Source organism: Ochotona princeps, chromosome 12, assembly GCF_030435755.1.
Source record: "Ochotona princeps isolate mOchPri1 chromosome 12, mOchPri1.hap1, whole genome shotgun sequence".
Classification (NCBI taxonomy): Eukaryota; Metazoa; Chordata; class Mammalia; order Lagomorpha; family Ochotonidae; genus Ochotona; species Ochotona princeps.
Window position 1 is genome coordinate 68,449,905 of NC_080843.1, and position 25,958 is coordinate 68,475,862.

General features: G+C 41.8%; 1 protein-coding gene across 2 annotated transcripts in view; it reads right to left on the reverse strand.

Moving 5' to 3' along the window:
* Positions 1-4,435: 4,435 nt before the first annotated feature.
* Positions 4,436-25,958, reverse strand: part of LOC131481599 (zinc finger MYM-type protein 2-like) — a 36,220-nt gene continuing 14,697 nt past the window's right edge. Inside the window, exons 4-6 of one of the 2 annotated variants that reach the window (XM_058670993.1) lie at positions 11,604-12,105; positions 6,150-6,435; positions 4,436-4,574 (exon numbers count right to left, since the gene is read on the reverse strand). In XM_058670993.1, the coding sequence (XP_058526976.1) occupies positions 4,567-4,574; positions 6,150-6,435; positions 11,604-12,095 (786 nt within the window). In that variant the 5' untranslated portion in view covers positions 12,096-12,105 and the 3' untranslated portion in view covers positions 4,436-4,566. Of the gene's footprint in view, positions 4,575-6,149; positions 6,436-11,237; positions 12,106-25,958 lie in introns of those variants that run through there. The other variant, XM_058670992.1, reaches the window with a different exon arrangement.

Here is a 25,958-nt window from a genome sequence, read left to right on the forward strand (position 1 = left end):
TCATAGGAAACCTGCCAGAAGCTCCTGGCGACAATTCGGCTCACTGCCAGTTAGCAAGGGAACCTGCAGCTGCAAGTTCTTTCTGTCTCTCCTTTTCTCCGTAAATCTGCCTTTCCAAGGAAAAGAAATAACTCTTTGAAAAATAATCTATGCAAAAAGGAAATTACAGACCATTCTCACTTATAAATATCAATAGAAAAGTACTAAAAAACATGAAGACTTTTAAGATATGCCAATTATAAAAATTTTTTTAAAGATGTGGTGTGGTTTATTTTAGGAATGTGAAAATCAATCAATGGATTGGAAAATTCATTAATATAAAGAGGGAAAATCCATATTATCCCCTAATTGACCATCCATTAATAGACCGCAAGAAGACTTCAGACATTTGGCTAGCAGTTAAAACGCTCCTTGATACACTGGCATGATCCAAATGCAGACTCTGCTAATACAGTCTGGAGCAGCAGGAGGAAGAGCAAAGTGCCGAGTCCCTGGCACTCACCTGGAAGGCCAAGACCGAGAGCCCAGCTCCAGGCCTGCCCAGCCCAGCCTCCACTACAGGAGCCCTCTCTGCCTGATCGTCATCTCCCACCCACCTTCCATCTCCGTCTCTCTCCCTCTCCCCTCTCTTTACCCATCAAATACCTAAAATTTCAAAAAACTGAAAATGCATTCGCTACTGATAAAGTATTTAATAAAACAGAAACCAAGGCATATGTTTTTGGAAGGATGAGTTTACAACTCAGTCCTAAAATCTGCATCTAACTGAGTGAGGAAAGCACTAAAGGAATTCTCTCTGGAACAAGATTTACTGTCGTCACTATTTAAAATTTCTCCATCACAGTAGTAAGGCTTAAAGAAGCTAAGAATCAATAATGATGTTAAACAGGTAGAAGACATTCAAAATCAATAAATGACATACATATACATAAAATACAAAAAATTGACTTAAGTAACAAGGGCAAAATTTTTATGATTAATAATTTAAGAATGCTGACAAAAAATCAAATCAAATATGTTGTGCTCTAGGACAATCAAACAGCATAACCATGCTAAAGATTTCAGCAACACAAATGTGCACGAGTGTAGAGCTAGACACAACTTTACCTAAAGGTTATATGGGAAATGCAAACACCAGCTAGCAAAACCCAGCACAAGTGTCTCCATCTCCCCTTCTCTGTCTTCCCAGTACAAATAGATAAAACTTTAGAAAAAACGGACAGGCTCTTAAGTTACTGATTTTCAAGTTTTATTCATTTATTTGAAAGGCAGAGTTAAAGAGAGATCAGACGGATCTTCCATCCACTAGTTCACTGCCCAAAAGGCTGCACCAGCAAGAGCTGGGCTCCCACGCCACACACTTCCCTCCACGTCCCCCGAGCAGGTACAGGAGCCCAAGCACCTGACCCATCCTCCACAGCTTTCCAAGACCCATTAACAGCCGAGTTCCAAGTGCAGCAACCAGCAGGTTTACCACAGAATTCTCATGTCCGATATCTATACGTAATGAGAATAAATGCTCAGCCTCTTGAATGAGGTCCTTAAAAAGTAAAATCGGCGTAGATTTTTGGTGTAGCAGTTTAAAGCACTGCTTGAAATGGCCACATCCTGTATCTCAGAGTGCCAGCTTGCTGCTCACACACACCCTGACAGGCAGCAGGATCTGGGTCCCTGCTACCCAGAGGACACCCAGATTAAGTTACGGATTCCCATCTTCCACACGGTCCAGCCTCAGCTGTGGTGTGCATTAGTACAGTGAGTCAGAGGATGGGAGATTTATGTATAACCCAACTCTGACTCTCACTATGTCTGCTGTCTCTCCGTCTTACAAGTAAATTAACTTTTATAAGACCAGACTTTATACATATATATAATATAAACCTATAAAACAGGGATTAACACTTTCCCAGCATCACACACAATGAAAAGCAAGGCACAAGATGATGGTACCGTACAAATTAAGAATGGAATGGAAAATCCCTACCACCTACAGATATAATAATGTATAATATATTAAATGTTTATGAGCCAGTGGCGACATAAATTTACTGCACTGTCAGTCATATACTTGAAAATAACTGACCATGTTACTATACTTTATGTATCCATGACACTATACCGTGTTAATTGAACACAGCCCTTAGTTTAAAGGCAGGGGGTGGCGACAAATGAGATCACTCTTGCAGCACCATGGCAAATGAAGCCACTGCTAGTGATGCCAGCATCCGATATCACAGTGCTAGTTCAAGCTCTGGATGCTCCACCCCCAGTGAATCTTTCTGTAATATTGTCTAGAAATGCAGAAGCCGACCCAAGTACTTCAGCCACCCACACAGGAGACTGCAACAGCCACGCCTGGTCAACTGAGGGGTGAACCAGTGGGTAGATCTCTCCCCATAGCCCTCCTAACTGCCCTCTGCCATTCTGCTTTTCAAATATTTTCTTAATTACCATAAAACATTATGCCATGATATGGCAACAGCTGCCTCTCATATTTCATGCTAACTACAGCTCTCGATTGCACAGAGAGAATACATCAAATGGTTTGTATCACCTAGGTCTGTGTGAATATTCTATGCTCTACAGTGTTCATAACAATTAAACCATCTAAGAATCCATTTCTCACAGCATCAACTCCAACATCAAGAAAACTTCCCCGACATTAAACAAACAAGAGTATTGGTGATATAACCCTTACATAATTGGATGCCTTTTAAGTAAGAAAGGGGGGAGAACGTATTGCCTCAAATTTTTCAAAACAGAACAGCAATATCTATAAACACAATACTAACAGCAGAAAATAAAATAGGAGTCACATTTCTTGGATGTTACTTTCTATATACACTGGCTTTCAACCCACATGTTTAAATACACACACACACACACACGCACATACACACACAAAACCTTAAAATTCAAACCAGATAATCACTGCCAAGCTGAGGTTTTAAGTTTCAAAAATTCATAACCACTAAAACCTCAAAAAGCTAACTTCCAATAATCTATATGTAGTCTTTAAGTAGGTTATACCTATGAAATCAAATAGAATTAAGCAGTTCTCAAAGTGAAACAATTTTTGAAGTTCTCAATATATTTAAAGAATGCCAAAATTTGATCAGAACATGAATTACCTGTTTGTATTCACTGACACAGCTCTGACAGCAAAATCTTTTCTGCTGACCATCGATCACCAGGACGTTATTCCCAGCACCTTTACTGGGCAAGTACTCCCCACACTGCTCACAGCAGTTCATGATGAGCCCGTTGGCCATTCTGTACCTATTAAAGCAGTGGTCACTGCACAGCTTATGAGTCATATTTTTAAAGCTAACTTCATGTCGAATCTGAAAGAAATAAAAAAATTTTTTTCAATTTACCTGACAAAGGCAGCTATATAACCAATTGTGCGCAAAAAGAAAACAAAGGTGGGGCCCGGCGGTGTGGCCTAGCGGCTACAGTCCTCTCCTTGAACGCCCCGGGATCCCATATGGGCGCCGGATCTAATCCCGGCAGCTCCACTTCCCATCCAGCTCCCTGCTTGTGGCCTGGGAAAGCAGTCGAGGACGGCCCAATGCTTTGGGACACTGCACCCGCGTGGGAGACCTGAAAGAGGTTCCTGGTTCCCGGCATCGGATTGGCGCGCACCAGCCCGTTGTGGCTCACTTGGGGAGTGAATCATCGGACAGAAGATCTTCCTCTCTGTCTCTCCTCCTCTGTGTATATCCGGCTTTCCAATGATACCAAATCTTTAAAAAAAAAAAAAAAAAAAGAAAAAAGAAAACAAAGGTGCCCCAAAAAAGTCTGTTTGGTAAAAACGAAAAAGTACATCTCATAATTCTTTCGAACAGTTTTTATACACACAGAAACCATGGCGGGCACTAAAAACATCTAACAATGACATAACTAAGAACTTCTCTAAATATATCAAAAATGATAGGAAAACAAATGTTTTGAATATTGCTGATATTAAATTTTATAAACAGAGAAATCCAAAAGGACTGATATTCTAATATAAATAATGCATTGTTTTAATTTTACTTTAACAATGCAATATTATAAATAATGCAAATGAGTATGTGCACAAGTTTAATAATTTAATATACTTGAAGTTATCAAAAAGTATTCCATTCACTTGTTCAACTTCTCAGCAAAACTTCCTTTACATAGTGAGCCTACTTGTACAGATAAATGTATTAGACAAAAACCAATCACATGCTGTATCATTTTAGCTGCAAGTAAAAAGCAGGCCAGCATGGCCGAGTGTCCTCACCATTTTCCCTAGGAGGGGAAGGGTTTTCACTATAAGACAGTTATAAAATACTTCTCATGTATTCTGCTTTAAATGCACATTGAGAATAGATGATTCTTATTAGGTAGAACTAAGTGATAAAGTACAAAAAATACAAACCTCTGTTAGTTTACCACAAATTGTACATCTTGATTTATTTAGAGCTCCTTTAGTAGGATTCTGCTTGTCTTCATAGAGAGACAGACAAGATGTACTGCAGAATTCCTGAAAGGACTCGCTGGAATCCACCTGCGCAACAATGGTTCCTTTCATTGTAGTTATATCTCTGAAATATAAGATGTGCAACTTACATTTTAAAAGAAATCATATTGAAAAGGAATAACTGACATTTTCCATTTCTACAAAGTAAATCCTAGAAACTAAAGACCATCTTAGGATCCAGTAAGCCGTTATTTCTTCTCTTATAAATCATCACTTCTGTTTGGAAACTCTGGGCAATAAAGATCAAGTGTAAAACACTATTTTACACTATTAAATCTTTGCCACTAAAGGATTCATCTTCAAATTCAGTAAGGTTTCCACACAGATAACAAAAATAGAAACAAGAAATTGTAAAAGACATAGAATGAGTCACAAACTATTTTACTGAAGTATAAACATGTAACACACAAGCCTTATCCAAAATGCTTGGAACCAAATATGTTCCTGATTTTTTTATTTCTTCAGAAACTGAAATACCTGCAATTTAGAGCATGAGCTACCTTAGAGATGGGACACAAGTCTAAACACGAAATCCATTTATGTTACGTAAGTTCCTTAAGCACACTGCTGAAGATACAACATTAGGCATTTTGACTACAACCTACCAAAACAGACCCAGCAAGCAAATTCCCACTGGGAGCAACAAATCAATGCTCCAAAAGTTCTGAATTCTGTGACATTTAAGAACTCTGACTTTTAGCTTATGGGATTCTCAATTTGTATAAAGTCCGTTGTCTTGTATATGCTATATGCTCACCCTTTGACCCCAAATAAGCAGAAGACCCGAGACATTCTGTGTCACAGAAATATGCATTTCAGAGAGACTGACTGAATGCACATAAAGGCACCCTTCTTGCCACCCCTCACCCAAATCATGTCACCAACTACACAGTTCTCCTGATTAGAAGTGTCAGGGAATAGCACTTCCCACAATCTCTGAACGTTTCCTTTAGATTCTGAATTTGAAGATCACAGTCTGTAGTACTGAAGTCAACTACTGCAAAGAAACCTAAACTGTGAAACTGCACTAATACATCATTTTAGTAAACCTTTTCCAGAGCTCTAAGATCTAAATATAGCTCTACAAAACTGGCTGCTCCAAGAAATGGTGCAAAAACTCCACCCTGTTCAGCTCTGCCCACATTCCGGCTAATTTTTATCAGTGAAGCCAGACAAGAGGATCCTTTCTTCCCAGACTGACTAACCTGAGTCTTTAACAGTATGCCTGATGTTCAAACAAAGAAGTGTCCTGATGTAAAATAACTTCACTTAATCTAAAGACAACAAAATTAGACATACTTTAATAGAGAGGTAATAATACATAAGCATTTCATGCTTAATATTTCTAAGACTAAAGTCATAAAGTAATAAACATGGATTTTTAAAAATCAAGGAATACAATGGAAAGTACAGTAAAAATTGATAAAGCCGTACCCAAATGCCTTTTCTCCATTAACACCTAAACTTGATAAAGTTCTAGTGCCAATCTATATATGAGTTTAGCTTCAAAATTCAAACTTGCTTACTCATTTTAAAACTACAAGCAAATCAACGCTAAGACTTTTACTAACAATTTTGTTAAAATTTTATATTATCTACAGCCAACTATATGGAATTATGTGGAGAGGTTAAGCCTTACTTTTTACACATAACACAAAGTTTCTTTGGAGCAGGTTTGTGAGAGAAGGACGAAAGGCAGGCGGTGGAACAAAACAGGTGCGCTGATCCCTTTCGTTGGTAAGCTGTCTGTCCCTTCTGCAAAGGTTTTCTGCAGTTTGCACATGTGACTTTAACGGGTTTTGTGGGTTGCTGTTGGGCTGAAGGCGGAAAAATCTGCTTCGGAAGTGAGGCCACTGGTGATAAAGAATCCACCCCTGGTTGTTTCTGATTACGGGGAAATGACGCTGATTGGGAGATCCACGAATCTTAAAAACAAAATGTACAAGAAAAAATAATGCAACAGACATTTAGACACAGGAAAGAAATAGTTTCAACATCCCGCTTTGGCAAATTTAGGATTTTAAAACAGCAGCAATATGTAGCAAAAATGTGTATAGCACAAGTTTTACAGAAAAAACATCTGGTTCTTCATAACATGATACTGTACTCCTGAAAATACTCAGAGTAAAGGGCAAGGCAAATGTGAATTGCTTTAGTTGAGCCAATCTATGACATACATATGTACATATTTCAAAACATGTTTTAGACATTAAGTATATCAAGTGTCAATTTTTTACAAAACCATTTTCAATGGTTCACATTACAACTCTATCACTGTAAGACTGGGAAACTACTTCCACTCTGGACCACACTGTTCCCTACACTGGGAGTGGCACTCATCTCTATGGTGGGAAACACTAAATGAGATAATACATGTAAGACAGCAAGGACTAGCATACAGAAGATACTGAAAACGTAAGTCATTAGTTACTCAGCAGAAAGTATTCACGTAGCTAGAAAATACTGGTTAGGTAAAGAACACATCAATAAGAAAAAAACTGTTAACCAATTAGAATGTTCAATAAATAACAATTATACAAATCGGTATACAAAACATCTTTCAAAACGTTTGCATATGTATTTAGTTACAAATCCTCTAAATATATCATATTCTCACAAAAACTAGCAATCATGCAGTAAACATATACTGACCAATGCAACATTAAATTACTCTGCAAAATTACTACCACCACTAAGGTACTGCACAATACTGAATACATGTGACTACTAATCAAAAGTATAGAGTTAATATATACACTCTCTTCTATGCTAATCTTAATACTCAACAAGAGGTCTCATATTGCTGTAATAGTTACTACAGGCCTCTCATAACATACTCCAATATTTTATCCCACTTTCATTTTGAAATTTTCCATGTCACCACTTCTAATTTCTACTATACCTTGGTCTCTCAATTTTTTTTCTTTTCTCATTTCTTCTAAGTTTTAAAGTCCCACTCATAAAGGCTACTACTCTTCTATGGAAAGTTTAAACATAACCAGAGCTCAGCGAAATGACTACCAAACATCCAAGAGAGCAGCGTCTTATTCCAGTCACTGCTTCCATCGGCCATCCAGGGGGCTGACAAGCAGCTGTTCAGATTTTACCTGACTCCATTTAAACCCTCAATAAAAACAAACAAGCAAATTTTACACAAAAATATACATTATGGTACATTCCAGAATCACAATATCTTGCTATCACCATGTTTAATGAACCGGTAAAAACACAAACCAACAAAGTAAACAAATCATACAAAGCAAACAAGGGTCTTAAACATTACACATAAACAAAGGCCAGAAGGAATAGCCTTTTGAAGCACAAATACCATCTCCAAAGAACTTTCAATGTACAGATTATTCATTTCAATATATACTTTAAAAAGAAAATTATTTAAATCCAATAATAATCTTTTCAAATCAAATTTAGGCTTTGTATAAAGGAAGGCCCTTTATATTTTAACTTTCATATTTCCCCTACTTTCATCCTTTCATCTCTCCAACATCAAAAGAAACTTTAGGAATAGAAGACACAAAATCCTTTTGTCTAAACCCCCAATTTCTTACACGAGACATCAAGAAATAGCATTTAAACCTGCACAAGTCATATTAGTTCAAGAACTAGTGTAAATTTTTAATCAGAATTTTCAAATTCCTCAACTGTGCTCCCTATCACAAATAAAAACATCATCTAAACAGAAGAGCTATCTCATAAATACAACACCTAGAGGTATGTCGGCTTGCTTGCATTTTCCTGATGAGTATTCCAAATTCCCTGGTTTTGAGAGTTTAATGGGAGGCCAGCATTGCAATGCAGGGAGGTAAGCCACAGCAGCGGTGACACCATCCAATCAATCTGAGAACTTGTCCGGAGTTCACAATGCTCCACTTTGCAATCCAGCTCTCTGCCAGTGCCATCTGGGGAAGAGTAAGCCAAGTGCTCTGGACACTGCTACCCATGTGGCTTTCAACCTTGCCAAACCCTGGCTGGCATGAATATTGTGGGAGTAAGCCAGAGGATGGAAATCCTCTACAACTCTGCTTTTCACATAAGTAAATCTCTTCAAGAGAAGTTTAACAGAAACCTATTTCATATAATGACAGAAGTCCTCAAACAAGGCATTACTCCTAAAGAGATAAATATTTAAACATATATGCACAGAAATATTCTCTAAGTATTTCAACACGAAAAGCTGAAACTGAGATAAACAGAGAACCAACAAATTTCACACACATATGCCTGAAACGGACAGAAGTTGAAGATTTACTATTGGGTAAAGCAGGGCAGAGGCTGCAACATTGTATGTGCATTACAATCTCAAATTAAAACTGAATGTGCACTCTTAAGCAACTCATTTTCAATGGTGTGGCTGAACGATATCTCCCTCCTCGTACTCTGTAGTGTTCCATTAAGTTTACAGCATGACCACTTTAAATTATTTTGAACACTATCATTTTTAAGACTTTCATGTAAAGGTAAAAAGCTACAAATGCAGATCATCCTAAAGTACAGCAGGTAGCAACATAAACAGCTAAGACCTGGACCCTGACAATAGTCATTTTTACTTAGTAAAATCACAAGGAAGATTCTCCCACTGTTAATTAAAAATTTTTTGCAAAAAGAGGCCCAGTGCAATAGCCCAGTGGCTAAATCCTCACCTTGCACATGCCAGGATTCCATATGGGTTTGTGAGCCGGGTGCTCCAACTCCCACTCCACTCCCGCTCATGGCCTGGGAAAGCAGTAGAGCATGGCCCTTGGGAAGCTGATATCCTGTGGGAGACCCAAGCTCCTGGCTCCTGGCACTTTGCTCTACATCGGCTCAGCTCTGGCCACTGCAGCCACTTGGGCAGTGAATCAGCAGATGGTCTCTCCTCTCTGTAAATCAGCCTTTCCAATACAAATAAATGTTCAAAATAAAATAATGGAATTAAGAGCGAGAACAAACAGCAGGCGAGAGCACCCATGCACTCCCACTTACTGGCTCTCACCAAATGCCTACAAACAGCAGCTCTAGGGCACAGCCTAGCACAGAGCCAGGAGCCAGGTCTCCCAGGTGGGTGGCAAGGGCTCCAGGACTTGATCTGACGGGCAGGGTATGCATCAGCAGGCAGCTCAAATCGGGACCGAAGTCAGGACAACAGTCCAGGCACTCCAGTATGGCATCTTGGTCACTAGGTAACTCATCTTGAATCTGTACAAAGCTGACCACAGAAACCCTTTCACACATCTACCCAGCCTCAAAAACACCACCACAAAGGAAATATTTATCAAAACTAAAATGCAACAAGCCGACAGAAATAAACACAGAACGTTCAAACTCATGGAGTCATATGCAGTTAATTATGTATAACCTTTTAAACATCAATCATACCTTGAAAAGGACTTTGAAAAAGAGAAAAGGATGTATTTGACTTTTTTTTTAAAGGAAGACAGAAAATAAAACCCTTAATTGTTAAGAAAACAAAAATTACAAACACAGCAAAAGTGCAACCTAAATGCAATTTTTCAAATGTGTTTTGCTTTTTAAAAAATTCTTAATTTTAAAACCAGAAAGACACAGAGGTCAAGGGAGAGGCAGAGCAAGAGAGAGATCTTCTACCTGCTGGCTCAGTCAGCACTGGGCCAAGAGAAAGCACAGGAGGAACCTGCTAGCCCTAGCACATGAGCTGCTGTGGCCCAGCCCCTTGGCCCATCCCCTGCTCCCGGCACACGAGCAGGGAACTTAATCAGAAGCAGAATAGCTAGGGTCCAAACCAGTGCTCTATATGGGACGGCAGTGACACAAAAGAGGCTTCACACACAGTACCACAATGCCAGCCCCTATTTATTTTTGCTTTTTTTATACAAAATTGATTTATTTGAAAGACAGAGTAAGACAGAAAGAAACAGATATCCATCCGCTGCTGGTTCACTCCCCAAATGCCTGTAACAGCCAGGATGAGGCCAAGCAGAAGCCAGCATCTAGGAATTCTATACCAGCATCCTACTGTACAGTAGGAACCCAAATACTTCAACCCTAACCTACTGCCTTACAGTTGCCAGGATTCAAACCCATGCACTACCATATGGTATGTAGGCATCTTGACTAGCACATCATTAGGCAAAATGACAAATATTAAATATAAACATTATATAATAAAAGTGTAATCATTTTCTTCTTCAATTTACGTATTAAACAACATATGAAACAGACCAACAAGAATACAAGGTAACAAATCATCAGACATTAAAGGTCCTCAATGTTCACACTACTATTTCATAACCCTTTAAAAATAAACCATTCTGATTTTTAAAAAAGATTTATTCGTTTTAATTAGAAAAGGAAGGAGACAGAGAGAAAAATCTTCCACCACTAGTTCACTCCCCAAGTGGCTGCAATGACAGGAGCTGAGCTGATCCAAAGCCAGGAGCTTCTTCCGGATCTCCAACGCAGGTGCAGGGTCCCAAGGCTTTGGGCCATCCTTGACTGCTCTCCCAGGCCACAAGCAGGGAGCTGGATGGGAAGTGAAGCAGCTGGGACACGAACCAGCGCCCACATGGCAACCTGGCACATGCAAGGCAAGGACACTACGCAATGAGTTACAGCGTCATGCCCTCTGATTAATTTCCTAGCAATCTTCACAGAAATACTACACATGGTTTTACAGCTTCAAACAAAGTCCACAGAGTTGGTACATTCCCATGTCATATAAATTGAACAAGACAGCAGCCCCAATCAATACCACTTACTGCTTACCAGGGTTATGGTGAGAGGCAGACTCCCCATTCTGAAACACATCTCCTGCCACATTCATTCTACCGGGATTAAAAGGTCCTACTCCAGTCTTGGTCTGTGAAGTCAAAGACGGCGTGTATGTTTGTATATTAACACCGAAATTACTTGACTGCAGTCCGTTAGAGACATCGCCCAAGTTGGTGTTCTGCAGTGACGTGACATGTGTAATCATTAAGTTCATATCTCGGCTGTCAGTATTTTCTAACTGGCCATCATTCACAGAGCTTACACCAGTTTCTAAAGTTGTGACATTAGCAATTTGAATTTCGGAGTCTGGTTCTGTGGTGATACCACTATTACCCATTCCTGCATTTACCTTACTTCTTGAAAAACTGGAAGGAGAGAAATCCACATCATTGGTTCTGTTTTTAGTCTCAGAAGGTCTTCGCTCAACAAAGTTAGAAGGATTTTTCTCTTGCCCTTGATTTGTTTCCATGTCCTCTTCATCATCGATGACAATTGTTTCACTTACACTACCCTTCTGAGAAGCCAACTCTTTTGAAGAAGGAAGAATTTTTGAATCGTTTCCTTGATGTTCTTCGTTTTTGGACGATGTGAATGCTGCGGTTCTTTGATCAGCCACCACTGGTGCAGAAGGTGGGGGAGGTTGTACAGGTTCAATGAAAACCACATCATCATCATCTTCTACTGATGAGTTCTGAAACTTACTAGATCTAGATACCAAAGGATTAGGTGGACCACTAAATGAATTCCCTACATTCGTAAGACTGGTTGCCATGGCCAAATTCCCCAACAACACAGGTGTCTGGTCAGTCAGTTCTAATCCTCCCAATGAGCTTGTGTCCATGCCAAGGAACCTGTTAACAAGGTGGAAAAAGCGAGAAAATTAAAATGAAATAATTTTTTTCTAATATCCAGGTAAAAATATGTACACACTGTGATCCCCTCACTCAATAATCATTTGCATACGGTTTATGTATTAACTTTACAAGTAACAAGACCTTTTCCGTAGTACGAATCATAAATACTCTATAGCCACCATCACCACCTTCATCCCAAAGTACACTACTTATAAATTTTAAGTCTAAGTAATCCTTCTACATAGTGGAATAGAAAAACAAAACCTAAAATAAAAACCATCACTTCAATAACTTCTATCCCATTTACTAATTATCCTAAATAAAATAGTTCAGTCTAATTCCTCAGTGCTCAAATTTTATCTTCTTAAAAAAGAGATTTATTTTTAATGGAAAGTCAGAAAGAGGAAGATCTTCCACCCACTGGTTCACTCCCCAAGTCGCCACAATAGTCAAAGCTGAGCCAAACTGAACCAAGGAGCTTCTCCATCTTCCCACTTGGGTGCAGGGTCCCACATCTTTGGGCCATCATTGCTTTCCCAGTCCACAAGCAGGGCGCTGGATGGGAAGCAGAACAGCTGGGAAACAAACCAATATCCATATGGGATTTTGGTGTGTGCAAGACAAAGATTTAGCTACAAAACTACTGTACCAGGCCCAAAATTTTATCTTCCTTTAATCTACTTTTCTTATTGCCTAGACCATGTAACTATACACTGACCAAGTAACTATATAACCCAATTTATCTGAAAATTTGAAATTACTCCTTACATCTATCTAACAGGCTAAATGAATACAAAGAAATATGTCCATACCCAGGACCTATAAATTTAACCATATGAGGAATAAGTTTGTTTTTTATTTTTTACTGGAAAGTCAGATATACAGAGAAGAGAGACAAAGAGGACGATCCTCCACCTGCTGATTCATTCCATTTCCCCCAAGTGAATCAGCGATCAGAGCTGAGCTGAGCCGATTCGAAGCCAGGAGCCTCTTTCAGGTCTCCAAAGCGGGCGCAGGGTCCCAAGGTTTTGGACCATCCTCGACTGCCTTCCCAGGCCACAAGCAGGGAGCTGGATGGGAAGCCGGGCTGCTGGGATTAGAACCAGCACCCAAAGGCCAAAGGCAAAAGAAAAGACAACAAAACCATGTGGCCAAGGAAGTAGGTGGCCAGCACAAAGTAGAGAAGGCAAGCCACACATCTCCCAACATGGCATTCCAAGTAAGCATGGCACTGCTGACACCTTGACTAATTCCAATGAAAAGGATTCATCCTCCAATACAGTAAGAAAAATTCATACTGTTTTAAGTTAGCATATTTGTAGTAATTTGTTACAACACCCACAGAAACTAATTCAATCTATTCCTATGTTACTCTCCAAAACAATCCTTGATGTAAGCATAAATGTTCTCCCATTTTAATTGTTAGAAATTGTGGCTTAAAAATGTTAAATTATTTCAGATACGTAATTCCAACAAGTACTCAGGTCTCTAAAATTCAAACTCTTCTTCATTCTGCAATATTTAAGTATCTTCTTTCTTTTTTATTTTTTTTAAAGATTTATTTATTTTTATTGGAAAGGCAGACAGACAGAGAGGAGGAGAGACAGACAGGAAAATCTTCCGCACGATGACACACTCTCCAAGTGACCGCAACAGCCAGAGCTGCGCCAATCCAAAGCCAGGAGCCAGGAGCTTCTTCCAGGTCTCCCACACGGGTGCAGGGTCCCAAGGCTTTGGCCCGTCCTTGACTGCTTTCCCAGGCCATGAGCATGGAGCTGGATGGGAAATGGGGCCAACACGATTACAACTGGCACCCATATGGGATCCCGGCCAGCAAGGACTTTAACTGGGAGGCCCCCGTTCTGGGTTCAGCATTTTTTTTTCTTGATACCTACGATGTTCCAGGCCATGCTAAATTCAAAGAGCCTACAGAATTAAGAAACCAATTTTGAGACAAAGTTCTCAAGCACATGGAAATGAACTGAAGGGTACAGGGATGACAGTGATAAAGTCACTAAAAAGGAAGAAAATTTTATCTAAGAAAGTGAGACTGTTTATACAAATCTTTTAGTTTAAGATTTATTTTTTTAAATGGAAAGGCACACACACAGAAGGGAGAGACAGATCTTCAAACCCTAGTTGATTCACTCCCTCAAACACTTTCGCCACAAAGTCCAAAGCTGAGGCAATCTGAAGCAAAAAAGCTCTCTTGGGTTCTCCCACGCGGGTGCAGCGTCCCAAGGCTTTGAGCCGTCCTCCACTGCTCTCCCAGGTCACAAGAAGGGAGCTGGCCACTGGCATGCATTCGGCATGGGTCAGGAGCAGACCAGGCTGAATCAGTTCATGTCATCCTCTGGCAAATCCGACCACCAGAACAGAATGTGGAATGGGCCGGGTTTGGTTGCGACAAAACCAGTACACATTCTGGAACGCCAGGGCGTGGTTGCCTGTACTGGATATGAATGCAGCACCCATCCAGCACACGTGAGATCCAGGAAGGGAGGGGCAGAGCTGGCGGGGGGGTTAAGGGGCTGGTCCCCTCGCTGGACAACCACTCCCACTGGAGAGTGTTGGCTGGGATAGAGACAGACACGACTAAGCAAGGCTACAACACCTGTGCGCTGCATGTGGACAAGATCAGGGCCACAGCATCAGCTGGCAGAAGCTGGCACTGGGGACTAATTCTGTCGAGTCAAATCACAGAACCACCTAAAGAGTGCACAAACCGGGACAGAGAGACCTGGGAGGGAAAAAGTGGGTTCCCCCTTCTTGGGTCACTATTCCCGTGGGAGGGCATGAAAACTAGGACGGGGGCTGGGATGGCTAGATAGAGAGGTACTCAACAATATCTGTGAGGGCTGGATGGTTGAGTTGGTTAGATAAAACCAAGCTTTAATACCCATTGACAAGTACCAGAGCCAAATGGGATGGGGGACAGATTGGTCTTCTGCTACACATACTGGCAAACCAGGGTAGGGGGCGGGCCTGGTGGGGGTTATTGTGGGTCGCCCCAACTAGGCTACAGCTCCCACTGGTTGATGTAAGGGCCGAACCAGACTGGACTGCAACACCCATTGGTTCCAGTGCAACTCGGGACTGAAAACAGAACCAACACAGCAATTGCAACCACCAGCTGATCAGGGTGATGGACTGTGCCGGGCCCTGTGCTTGCTAGAACATACAAGAATCTGGTCTGGGAATACCTCAAAGTATCTTTGGAGATCTCCCCACTTGAACTGCTGGACTCAGAATTCTAACCAAGAAAAGACAGAAGACAGAATAGGACAATCATTCATCTCAGCTACATGTTGGCAGCGAAATATGGGACAAATGGAGACTTTATGATGGACCATATCAATCAGTGGACCACCTCATCGAGCGAAACTGGCAGTGACTCATAACTGGAGAACTATTAACTCCACTTGAGCACATATCTCAGAGCATGCCCCACATCCGGGACTTGGGGTGGGCGGGAAACCGGGTGGGGCTTCTCCCTCAATATCCCCTTTTACCTCAGATACATGATGGAAACAATATGGACATAATAGTATTGCCCACCTCCCTATCCCCCTGAACCTTTTTTTTTTTTTTTCTTCTCTTTCTTGATTTTCCTTCAACTATAGTTAACTATGTAAAGATTGTCAACAACAATACAATAAAATGGATTATAAAAAAAAAAAAAAAAAAAAAAAAGAAGGGAGCTGGATGGAAAGTGAAGCAGCCAGGCCATGAAACGGTGACCACATGGGTTATCAGCACTTTCCGGCAGTGTTAGTTTAGCCACTGTGCCACTCTATATTTACACAAATCTTTAAGCCTGGCTTAACGGGTCATGTGCATGCAGTGCCAGCAAACGAGTACTGGTTCAAGTTCTGGCTGTTGCACTTCCCATCCAGTTCCCTGCTAATGATCCTGGGAAAGCAGAAGATGGTCCAAGCCCTTGGACCCTTACAGCCATGCAGGAGACCATAAAGACAGACCCAAGAATACTCTGGAGTCCTTGCAAGCAGAAGGAAAAAGGTAATAGAAACAAAAACTACAATCAACGGATCACAGGGTAGACAAATTTTCATTTGTCTTGAAGCTTTCTCTTAGTTTTTAGACCATAGAATTTATCGTTCATTTTTAAATGAAACCTTTAAAATCTACTTATTTATTTAGAAAGGGGAGACACACAGACAGAGAAATCACCCATCTACTGGCTCACTCTGCAAATAGTAACTCGGACTTGAGTCAGAATTCTGATACAAAATGTACTCGCCTGGCCCACTCAGCAGTTCGCCCTGCTGGATCAAAACACTGGCCTCTAAGCTTTAATGTTCTTAAAGCATTATTTTTGTGGCTGTTAAGATTTAACTCCCTGGCTCAGGCCTGGCACAATAGCCTAGAGCCTAAAGTTCTCGCCTTGCACATGCCAGGATCCCATCCTATGTGGGTGCCGCTTCGTAACCCAGCTGCTTCACTCCCCATCCAGCTCCCTGTTTGTGTCCTGGGAAAGCAGTCAAGGACGGGCCAAAGCCTTGGGACCCTGCACCAGTGTGGGAGACCCGGAAGAAGCTCCTGACTCCCGGCTCCTGGCTTCGGACTGGCTCAGATCCAGCCGGTCACTGCAGCCACTTGGGGAATGAACCAGTGGATGGAAGATCTTTCTCTGTCTCTCCTTTCTGTAAATCTGACTATAAAAGCAAATAAAGTTTTAAAAAAATAAAGATGTAGGGCCCGGCGGCGTGGCCTAGCAGCTAAAGTCCTCGCCTTGAACGCCCCGGGATCCCATATGGGCGCCGGATCTAATCCCGGCAGCTCCACTTCCCATCCAGCTCCCTGCTTGTGGCCTGGGAAAGCAGTCGAGGACGGCCCAAGGCTTTGGAACCCTGCACCTGTGTGGGAGACCCGGAAGAGGTTCCAGGTTCCCGGCATCGGACTGGCACGCATCGGCCCGTTGCGGCTCACTTGGGGAATGAATCATCGGACGGAAGATCTTCCTCTCTGTCTCTCCTCCTCTGTGTATATCTGGCTGTAATAAAATGAATAAATCTTTAAAATAAATAAATAAATAAATAAAGATGTAAGTCACTTAACTTGCAAGAGTCACACGGAGAAGAAAGAGGGAGAGATAAAAAAAATTCCAGGCCCAGCACGATGGCCTAGTGGCCAATGTCCTCATCTTTCATGCACCAAGATCCCATAAGGGTGTCAATTCGCATCCCGGATGCTCTACTTCCTTTCCAGTTCCTTTATTAAGACCTGGGAAAGCAATACAGGACCACCAATAGCCTTGGGACTCTGCACACATGTTGCAGTACTGAAAGAGGCTCCTAGCTCCTGGCTCCTGCCTTCAGATGAGCTCAGCTCCAGTCGTTGCAGAATCTTTGGGAGTAAACCAACAGATGCAAGATATTTCCATCTCTCCTTCTCTCTGTAGATCTGCCTTTGCAATAAAAATAAATACATCTTTTAAAAAAAATCTTTGCACTCCTTGGTGGTCTAGTAGTTGAGATTTAAAAAGCTTCCATACATCTAATTAAAAAAATAAAATCTTTCATCTTCTGGTCACTCCCTATATGGCCCCAACAGCCAGAGCTGAGCTGATCCAAAGCCAGGAGCCAGGAGTTCCTTCTCAGTCTCCAGTTTGGGAGTGTGGCCCAAGTGCTTAAGCACCCTATGGTGCTTTCCCAAGCCCTAGGCAGGGAGCTAGATCCAGAAAGTGGAACATCTGAACTCAAATTCGCACCCATATGGGATGCCAAGTACTGCAAGCAGAGGATTAGCCTGCAAACCTGCAGCTTAAGCTAAAAATAGTTAAGGGAGTAGACACATAACATGTCTGAGCAAGTAGCATTTACACTGAAATATGAAATAGCAAGAAAGTTACAGCTGTGGTAAAATTGATGGGAGGACCTTGACAGCAAAGAAAAAAGCTAACCTGAGTAGTGATGGGAGAGGTAAGGCAATGAGCAGGTGAGGGCACTTCAAGGAGGTGGACAGCACTGAGAGGAAATACCGGACAACACGTAACTCAGACTACAGTTCTAGCACCCCAGTACGACTGTAATGCTACACATATTCCAAAAGCCTGTGTATACTGTATTTTTCCTAAGCTACATTTACACATCAATTGATGAGCGGAAAGCCCTTCAAAACCAGATCATACCAACAGAAGTAATTTATGAGCAAGAAGTTTAGGTAGGGGATGGTCACTGAGGCCCACTTTTACTGATTGCGCTTTAATTTACAGTTCGGCCAGCCCGATCCCCAGCAGAGCTGTGAACCAGAGAGAGGCAATCTCTGTTGTTCACTTCCCCCTTCTCTCTCTAACTCTTTCAAATGAATAAATGAATCTTTCTAAAAAGCAAAAATAAGATGTTGGCCTTGTAGTTAAACATTCACTTTTCATAAGGTGGGAGGTATTTTAATCAACAAGACGATTTTCACAGAAATGAGATACCAGCTCGGCCCAAACCTAGTATCTTAAAATGTGTAGTCTTTAATATGTAACCATGTATATTTATATATTATAAAATGTGTAGTCTTTAATATGTGTACTTCTTAACAGGAGTAAACGTTTGAGACTAGAAAGCCAAAAAAACTGCCCTCCCAGTACCTCTGGTGGCTGGCAGGTGTCAACCCTCCCAGTGAGGCCCAGCACACAGCTCCTTCCCTGCTGTTACCTCCTTCTCAAACACAACAAGCACAACTATGGCCTCTGTTTTAAAAGTGAAGAATGCAAATTGGATCATCGCTACATGACACCAAGAATATATCTTTAACCATGAACACTCAGACCCCCTAAAATAAAAACAACCAATAGGTCAGCAACCTCTCTATTTTCCAAGTAAAATCTACTCCATTTCTCGATCATGGATCAATTCTAATCAGCTGTTAAAATTGAGAAGGAAAATTAAAAAAATCACCTTTCTGAGTTTAAATCGTTCCTACAGTAAGCGATACAAAAATGATTCACAGAGCTCTTGCTGGAATCCAGAGATAATAACGGGATGAAAAGCATCAGTTCATCAAGTCCTTTGAAAAGAATGATCAGGCAATTCCGGCCCGGATCGCCGGATACCAAGAATCTCCAATACTTTTAACTTGTGATATTTCACGATCAAATTATAAATGCCTTCAATTTTATTTGCTCTGTAATTTGACTAAGAATCAAGTACCACAACAGTTAACAGTCTCATGAAAAACAATGTAATACCTATAAAAACACATAAATGATGTGTTTACAACAAAAAATATTGGCTGAGACAAAGCTTATGACTCTTCAAAAAAATCACAAAGAAAGCACTTCAAAGCTGTTGAATAAAAACAATTTCTCATATGGACTCCAGTTCTAATCCCGGCAGCCCCGCTTCCCATCCAGCTCCCTGCTTGTGGCCTGGGAAAGCAGAAAAGGATGGCCAAAGCCTTGGAACTCTATACCCATGTAGGAGACCTGGAAGAGGCTCCAGCTCATGGCTTCAGATCGCCGCTGAATCAGATTTTGTGTCTCTCCTCTTCTCTATATATCTGACTTTCCAAAATATATATATATATATATTTTATTTATAATATATATATAAACAAGTAAGTTTCAACAACCTACAAATTGGGAGGAGCATGTTTACAGAGCTTTTAATATTTAGAATGGTTACTTTTCCACAAAATATAAACATAAAAAATTAAAACATAAAACCCCACATGCCCCACCAAAAAGCCTCATTCACGGAAATAAAAGGATTGACAAAACTATCTCTGGGAAATCTGAACAAGGGAACTAGCAAAGACATGAGCCATCTGAAATACATCCAATACGTTACAAGAAAAGGGACACAAATTACTGCGGTAAATCTGAACACATGAACAAAATGAGAACATAAACAAAATTACAAACATCATAAAAAGCAACCATTGAAAAACTTGGGGAATAAGAAGTACAATGACAAAATGAAAATGTAACCACCAGAGTTTAATAGAAAATCTAACCAAACAGAAGAATCTATAAACTTGAATAACATCGTTAAAATTACAGTCCAAGGAACAGAAATAAAATGGAGAAAAAAGACAAAGAAAAGGAGTAAAGCCACAGGACGTATGGGATACCAACCAGGTACCGACATCCACTCAGTGACAAGGGCACATAACTATGTGAAGCTAAGTCGGAGGCCAGCACTGCGGTGTAACAGGTTCAGCAACTGCCAGTTCTGGTTCCAGCTCCCTGCTAACACACCTGGGAAGGCAGTGGGTGGTGACACAAGTACTTGGGCCCCTGGACACACAGGAGAGACCAGAAGGAAGCTCCTGCTCCGGCCTTAGGCCTGGCCCAGCCCCAGGCCTTGTAGCCATCTGGGAAGTGAACCAGTAAAAGGAAGATTCCACCTCTTCTTCTCTTTCCCCCTGTTTTGACATAGTGCAAAGCCAAAGATAACAAGAACTTGAAAGCAGCAAGACAGGTGACTCATCACATACGAGGGAACTTGAATAAAGTGATTTTAGATTGCCAACTATTGCCACACTGACACAGTATGACACAGTAGTAGCACAAAATTTTTATTCCACTGAAATGACCAGAGTTATTTGCAACAGCGTAAATTTAAAGACGGCCATTTTAATTCTGAAAGTAACATTAAGAAAATCATGTCTGCCACAGGCACTGTGGCAAAGCAGGTTAGGTCACCTTCCAAGATGTCAGCACCTCTATCAGAGTGCCAGCTGCAGTCCGAGCCTCTGCACCAGCTCCCTGCGGACGAGCCCAGGAAAGCCCAGGAGACAGCCCTAGTACTCCTGCTCATACTAATCCCGTGGAAAGACCCAGAAGAAGTTCCGGGCTCCTGGCTGAGCACTGCCCACCCCTGCCCAATGTAGCACTTTGTCTATCCTCTCTCTGCTACTCTTTCAAATAACCAAAATCAAATGAACCTTTAAGAAAGAAAATATAAAGAAAAGGAATCAAGATAGAAGGAAATAAATTAAATGTAAAGAAAAAAAAATACAAAAAACTAATAGCAAAATGGCACAGGTATATTTGGAATGTAAATAGATTCTCTATAAAAGACCAGACTGGGAAGTACAACTTTTTAAAATATTTATTCATCTTTATTGGTAAGTCAGGTAGAGAGAAGAGGAGAGACAAAGATCTTCCACCCACTGGTTCACTTCCCAAGTGGCTGCAATGACCGGCCTGAGCCGAGATGATCCGAAGCCAGGAGTCCGGAGCCTCCTCCAGGTCTCCCACACGGGTGCAGGGTCCCAAAGCTTTGGGCCGTCCTCAACTGCTTTCCCAGGCCACAAGCAGGGAGCTGGATGGGAAGTGGAGCTGCCAGGATTAGAACCGGTGCCCATATGGGACCCAAGTGCATGCAAGGCAAGGCCTTTAGCTACTAGGCTACCACCGTGTAGGAGACTACTTCAATTTCCAGCAAATGCTCCTAGCAAAGCAGAAAAGGATGGCTCAAACACTTTAAGAGCCCCAACTTCCCTGTGGAAGATCGAGTTGCTCAGAGTTCCTGGCTCCTTGCTTCAGCCTAACACAACCCTAGCTGATGCAGCCAGCTGAGGGATGAACCTGTGAATACAAGCTATTTCTCCCTCCCTCCACCCACGCCAGTGTGTGTGCATGTTGCTACTTCTCTGTGTGTTGCTCTGTCCTTCAAATAAATACATTAGAATCCGCCTGTATTCTGCTTAGAAGACTCACTTTAGATACAAAGTAGAAAGACACTGCAAAGACAAAAGAAACAGCAACCCGAGTGGCATTACTAATGTCAGACAAAATAAGCTAAGGAAAGGGGAAGACAGTAGACATAATGTATTGGTAAAAGCTTCATTCCAGCAAGAAAATATGGAAATGCTAAAAATACGAAAACCTAACAACTAAGTCTCAGATACAAAAATTACTAAAAAGGTGAAACAGTTCTATAATAGTTACAGAGTCCAACATACAACTTTCAACAATGAACTGAACAACCAGACAGCCTAAAGACCAATAAATAACCAAAAATCACTTCAACACTGTAACCTAACTGGCAGGAACAAACACATCCAGAACACTGCATCCAACAAAACAGTAATACACCTGAAAACATTCTGCTGAGGCACTCCTGAAACAATCACTACAACAGACACTGTTAGTCCTGCTAAAGTGCCTGGAAAAACAGCGGAAGATGGCCCAAAGCCTTGGCATCCTCACCCAAAGGAAGCTCCTGGCTCTCAGCTTTGGACAGACCAGCTCTAGACTTTGCAGCCATTTGGAGAATGAACCAGGGTGAGACCTCCCCTGTCTCTCCTGCTTTCTAGGGAACTCTGCCTTTCAATATAAATATTAAAAAAAAAAAAAAAAACTTTAAAATAAAAGAAGATCAAGGGGCTGGGATGGTGGTGCACCAGCTTAAGCACCTGTGGCATCTATTGCAGTGCCAGTCGGAGTAACAACTGCTCTGTCCTGGGAGAGCAGCAGAAGATGGCCCAAGTTCTTGGACCCATGCCACTCAGACAAGACCGGAACATGGTTCCAGGCTCCTGGCTTTGACCTGGCCCAGTCCTAACCATCGAGCCATTTGAGAAGTAAACAAGCGAAGAGAAAAATCCCTCTTTCCCTACCCTCTCTAAATCTGCCTTTCAAATAAATACACCTTTTTAAAAAACAATCTCCAATCAGTAAGCAAACATTACACACTAAAGAAATAAGAAAGAAGCCAGTAAACTCAACCCAAAATTAACAGAAGGAAGGAAACAAATATTAGCGCAAAAATAAAAAAGAAAATTAACAAAAAATTCAAAAAGTGACTCTTTGAAAAGAACAAATCTGTAGCTAGGCTAAAAAAAAAAAAGACTCAAGAAACACTAAAAGAAAAACGGGATCATCACTACCAACTTTACAGAAATACGGCTGAGAACATTCAACAACTTTATGCCAACAAATCAATTAACCTAGATGAAATGGACAAATTCTTAAAAGTATACAAATGTTCAAAAGTGACTCAGGACATACACCAGCACGGAGATCAGTAATCGATCAAAGTCAGCAATCCAAAACTTGCCCAGGAAAGCACAGGCTCCTCCAGTTTCAGCCACTAAACTCATATCAATGACTTTCATTATTACAAATCATTCTCTAACTCTGAGAAGTGAATGAAGATTTGGGAACACGTTCTGATGCGTTTTTTGAAACCAACACGCCCCAGGTACAAAAGTCCAAGCAAAGACATTACAAGAAAATTAGGTGCCAATTTTCCTTACAAATATACATTCAACATCCATTAGTAAATAAAAATAAAGTAGTAGCAAATCAAAATCATTGTATTTGAAAGGGTTACAGAGAGAAAGGCAGAAACAGAACGCTCTTCTACCTGCTGGACTGGCGGTCAGAACTCGAACCAGCACCAATACGGGATGCTGACACACAGGTGGTGACTTCACCACTATGCTACAGCACTAGCCCCACAAATGTTTAAAAAAGTGAGTAGAAAAAATGAAATCCCACATTTTCTTAGCAAAGAAAATCCTATATGGAGGAGGATGTCCAGAAATGAAATACTTGTGAACTACTGGACAGAAAATGACACTGTGGGACACAGTTTGATAGCTCTCAGGTCTAAAAGTCATATACAGTGTCAGGCATCTGGCCTGGCTTTGAACCAGGCATCCCATGTCAGAATGCCAGGGTCTGAGTCCCCATTTCATGCTGCATTCCACTTTCCAGCTAACATACGCTCCTAGGCACAGCACAAGATGGCTCAAGCAGTCTGGCTGTGCCACCCATGTGGGACACATCACTTACGGAGTCGCTGATTGTTGCTTTGGTCTGGGTTAGTCCCAGCCATTGGGGACATCTGACAAATTAACCACCAGGTAAGGCCTCCGTCTCTCTGTGTTGAAAACAGTCATACATTACAGCTATAGACCCCGAAGTGCTGAAAGAAAGGACCTCAATGAGTACCTGTACAGCACAGATCACAACAGCATCATTCACAAGGGCCAGAAGGCCGAGAGAAACTAGCTATCCATCCACAAACGAACATGAACAAAATGTTGCCATACGCAAACAATGTTAGCGTGCTTTCCCGACAAACATCAAAAAGGAGATGTTTACAAGTGCAACACAGATCACTTCTGCAAACACAGTGCTAAGTGAAATAAGCCAGCCACAAAATGACAAATACGTGTGATTCCTCTTGTAATAGGCAAATACACAAAGAGAAAAAGGAAACAGGTTACCACAAAATGAGTTGCTGAGAGATGGGGATTGTTTAATCTTTGAAAGAGACTCCTTTTACTATGATAAAATGGGAAACATACTGGTGATATTTGCAAAACGTTACAAATAGTAAAGTGGAGTGGCACGGTGGTATAACAAGCTAATTCCCCGCCAGCAGCGCCAGCGTCCCATGAGCAGCAGTTCATGTCCTGGCTGCTCTACTTCCCGATTAGCTCCCTGCTTGTGGTCTAGGAAGGCAGCAGAGGAGGGCTCAAGCCCTTGGGTCCCTGCATTTAGACTGGCTCAGCTCTGGTCACGGCAGCTACTCAGGCAGTGAACCAGCAGATGGAAGATCTCTCAGTAAAAATGGGTCTTTCAGGCCCGGCGGCGTGGCCTAGCGGCTAAAGTCCTCGCCTTGAACACCCCGGGATCCCATATGGGCGCCAGTTCTAATCCCAGCAGCTCCACTTCCCAGCCAGCTCCCTGCTTGTGGCCTGGGAAAGCAATCGAGGATGGCCCAATGCTTTGGGACCTTGCACCCGCGTGGGAGACCCAGAAGAGGTTCCTGGTTCCCTGCTTCAGATCGGCATAGCACCGGCCGTTGCGGCTCACTTGGGGAGTGAATCATTGAGGGAAGATCTTCCTCTCTGTCTCTCCTCCTCTCTGCATATCTGACTTTGTAATAAAAATAAATACATCTTTAAAAAAAAATCTAAATGGTAAATTTGGAGGCCAGCATTGTGGCCATAATACCTGAACCTTCCACCTCTAATTCCAGCATCCCATATCGGAGCTAGTTCAAACCTTAGATGCTCCACTTCCAATCCTGTTGCACATTAATGCACCTGGAAAGCAGTGAATGACCCAGCTCTTGGGACTCTGCCCCATGCAAAAGACCTGGTAGTGCCTGCCACAGCAGCCTAGTGGCTAAAGTCATCACCTTGCCTGCATCAGGATCCCATGTGGGCACAGGTTCATGGGCCAGCTCTCTGCTTGCAGCCTGGGAAAGCAGTTGAGCATGACCCAAAGCCTTGGGACCCTGCCCCATCATGGGGGACCCAGAAAAAGCTCCTGGCTTTGGATCGGCTCAGAACTGGTTGTTGTGGCCACTTGGGGAGTGAACCAGCAGATGGAAAACTCCTAGTCTCGGACTGGCCCAGCTCTGGCCACTTTTACTCATTTGGGGAATAAGCCAGAGGACCTAAGGGTTCGTCTTTCCTCCTTTCTTTGTATTTAAAAAAATAAATCTTTAACAAATAATAAATTTTAAGTTATTTATATTACACCAGAATTGTTTTAAAGAGGAACTGAAGACAACTCTATGGAGGCAATACCACACAATCAATCCACGGCGCAGCAGGCACCAGCTCAGTGTCCTCTAATTAATTTCCCTGACATTGTCTACCCGGAGATAGAAGGCCTAGTCACACTAGGCCTTCCCAATTCAGATGCCAAACATAAGCTACAAACGGTTCTGCGTTTCTGACAGACTAGCTGTAAATCATGGTCTGCACAGACCTCCGAGCTCTCACACTCGCAGAGCTCAGGGAAACACTTACATTGACACTTACTGACACAATAACCAGATACATACGCTGCAGCGCGTCAGAGGGACAGACTTGACGTCCTCTTTGAAGACCACTGCAAACGACATCGTGACAGGGCTTTACAG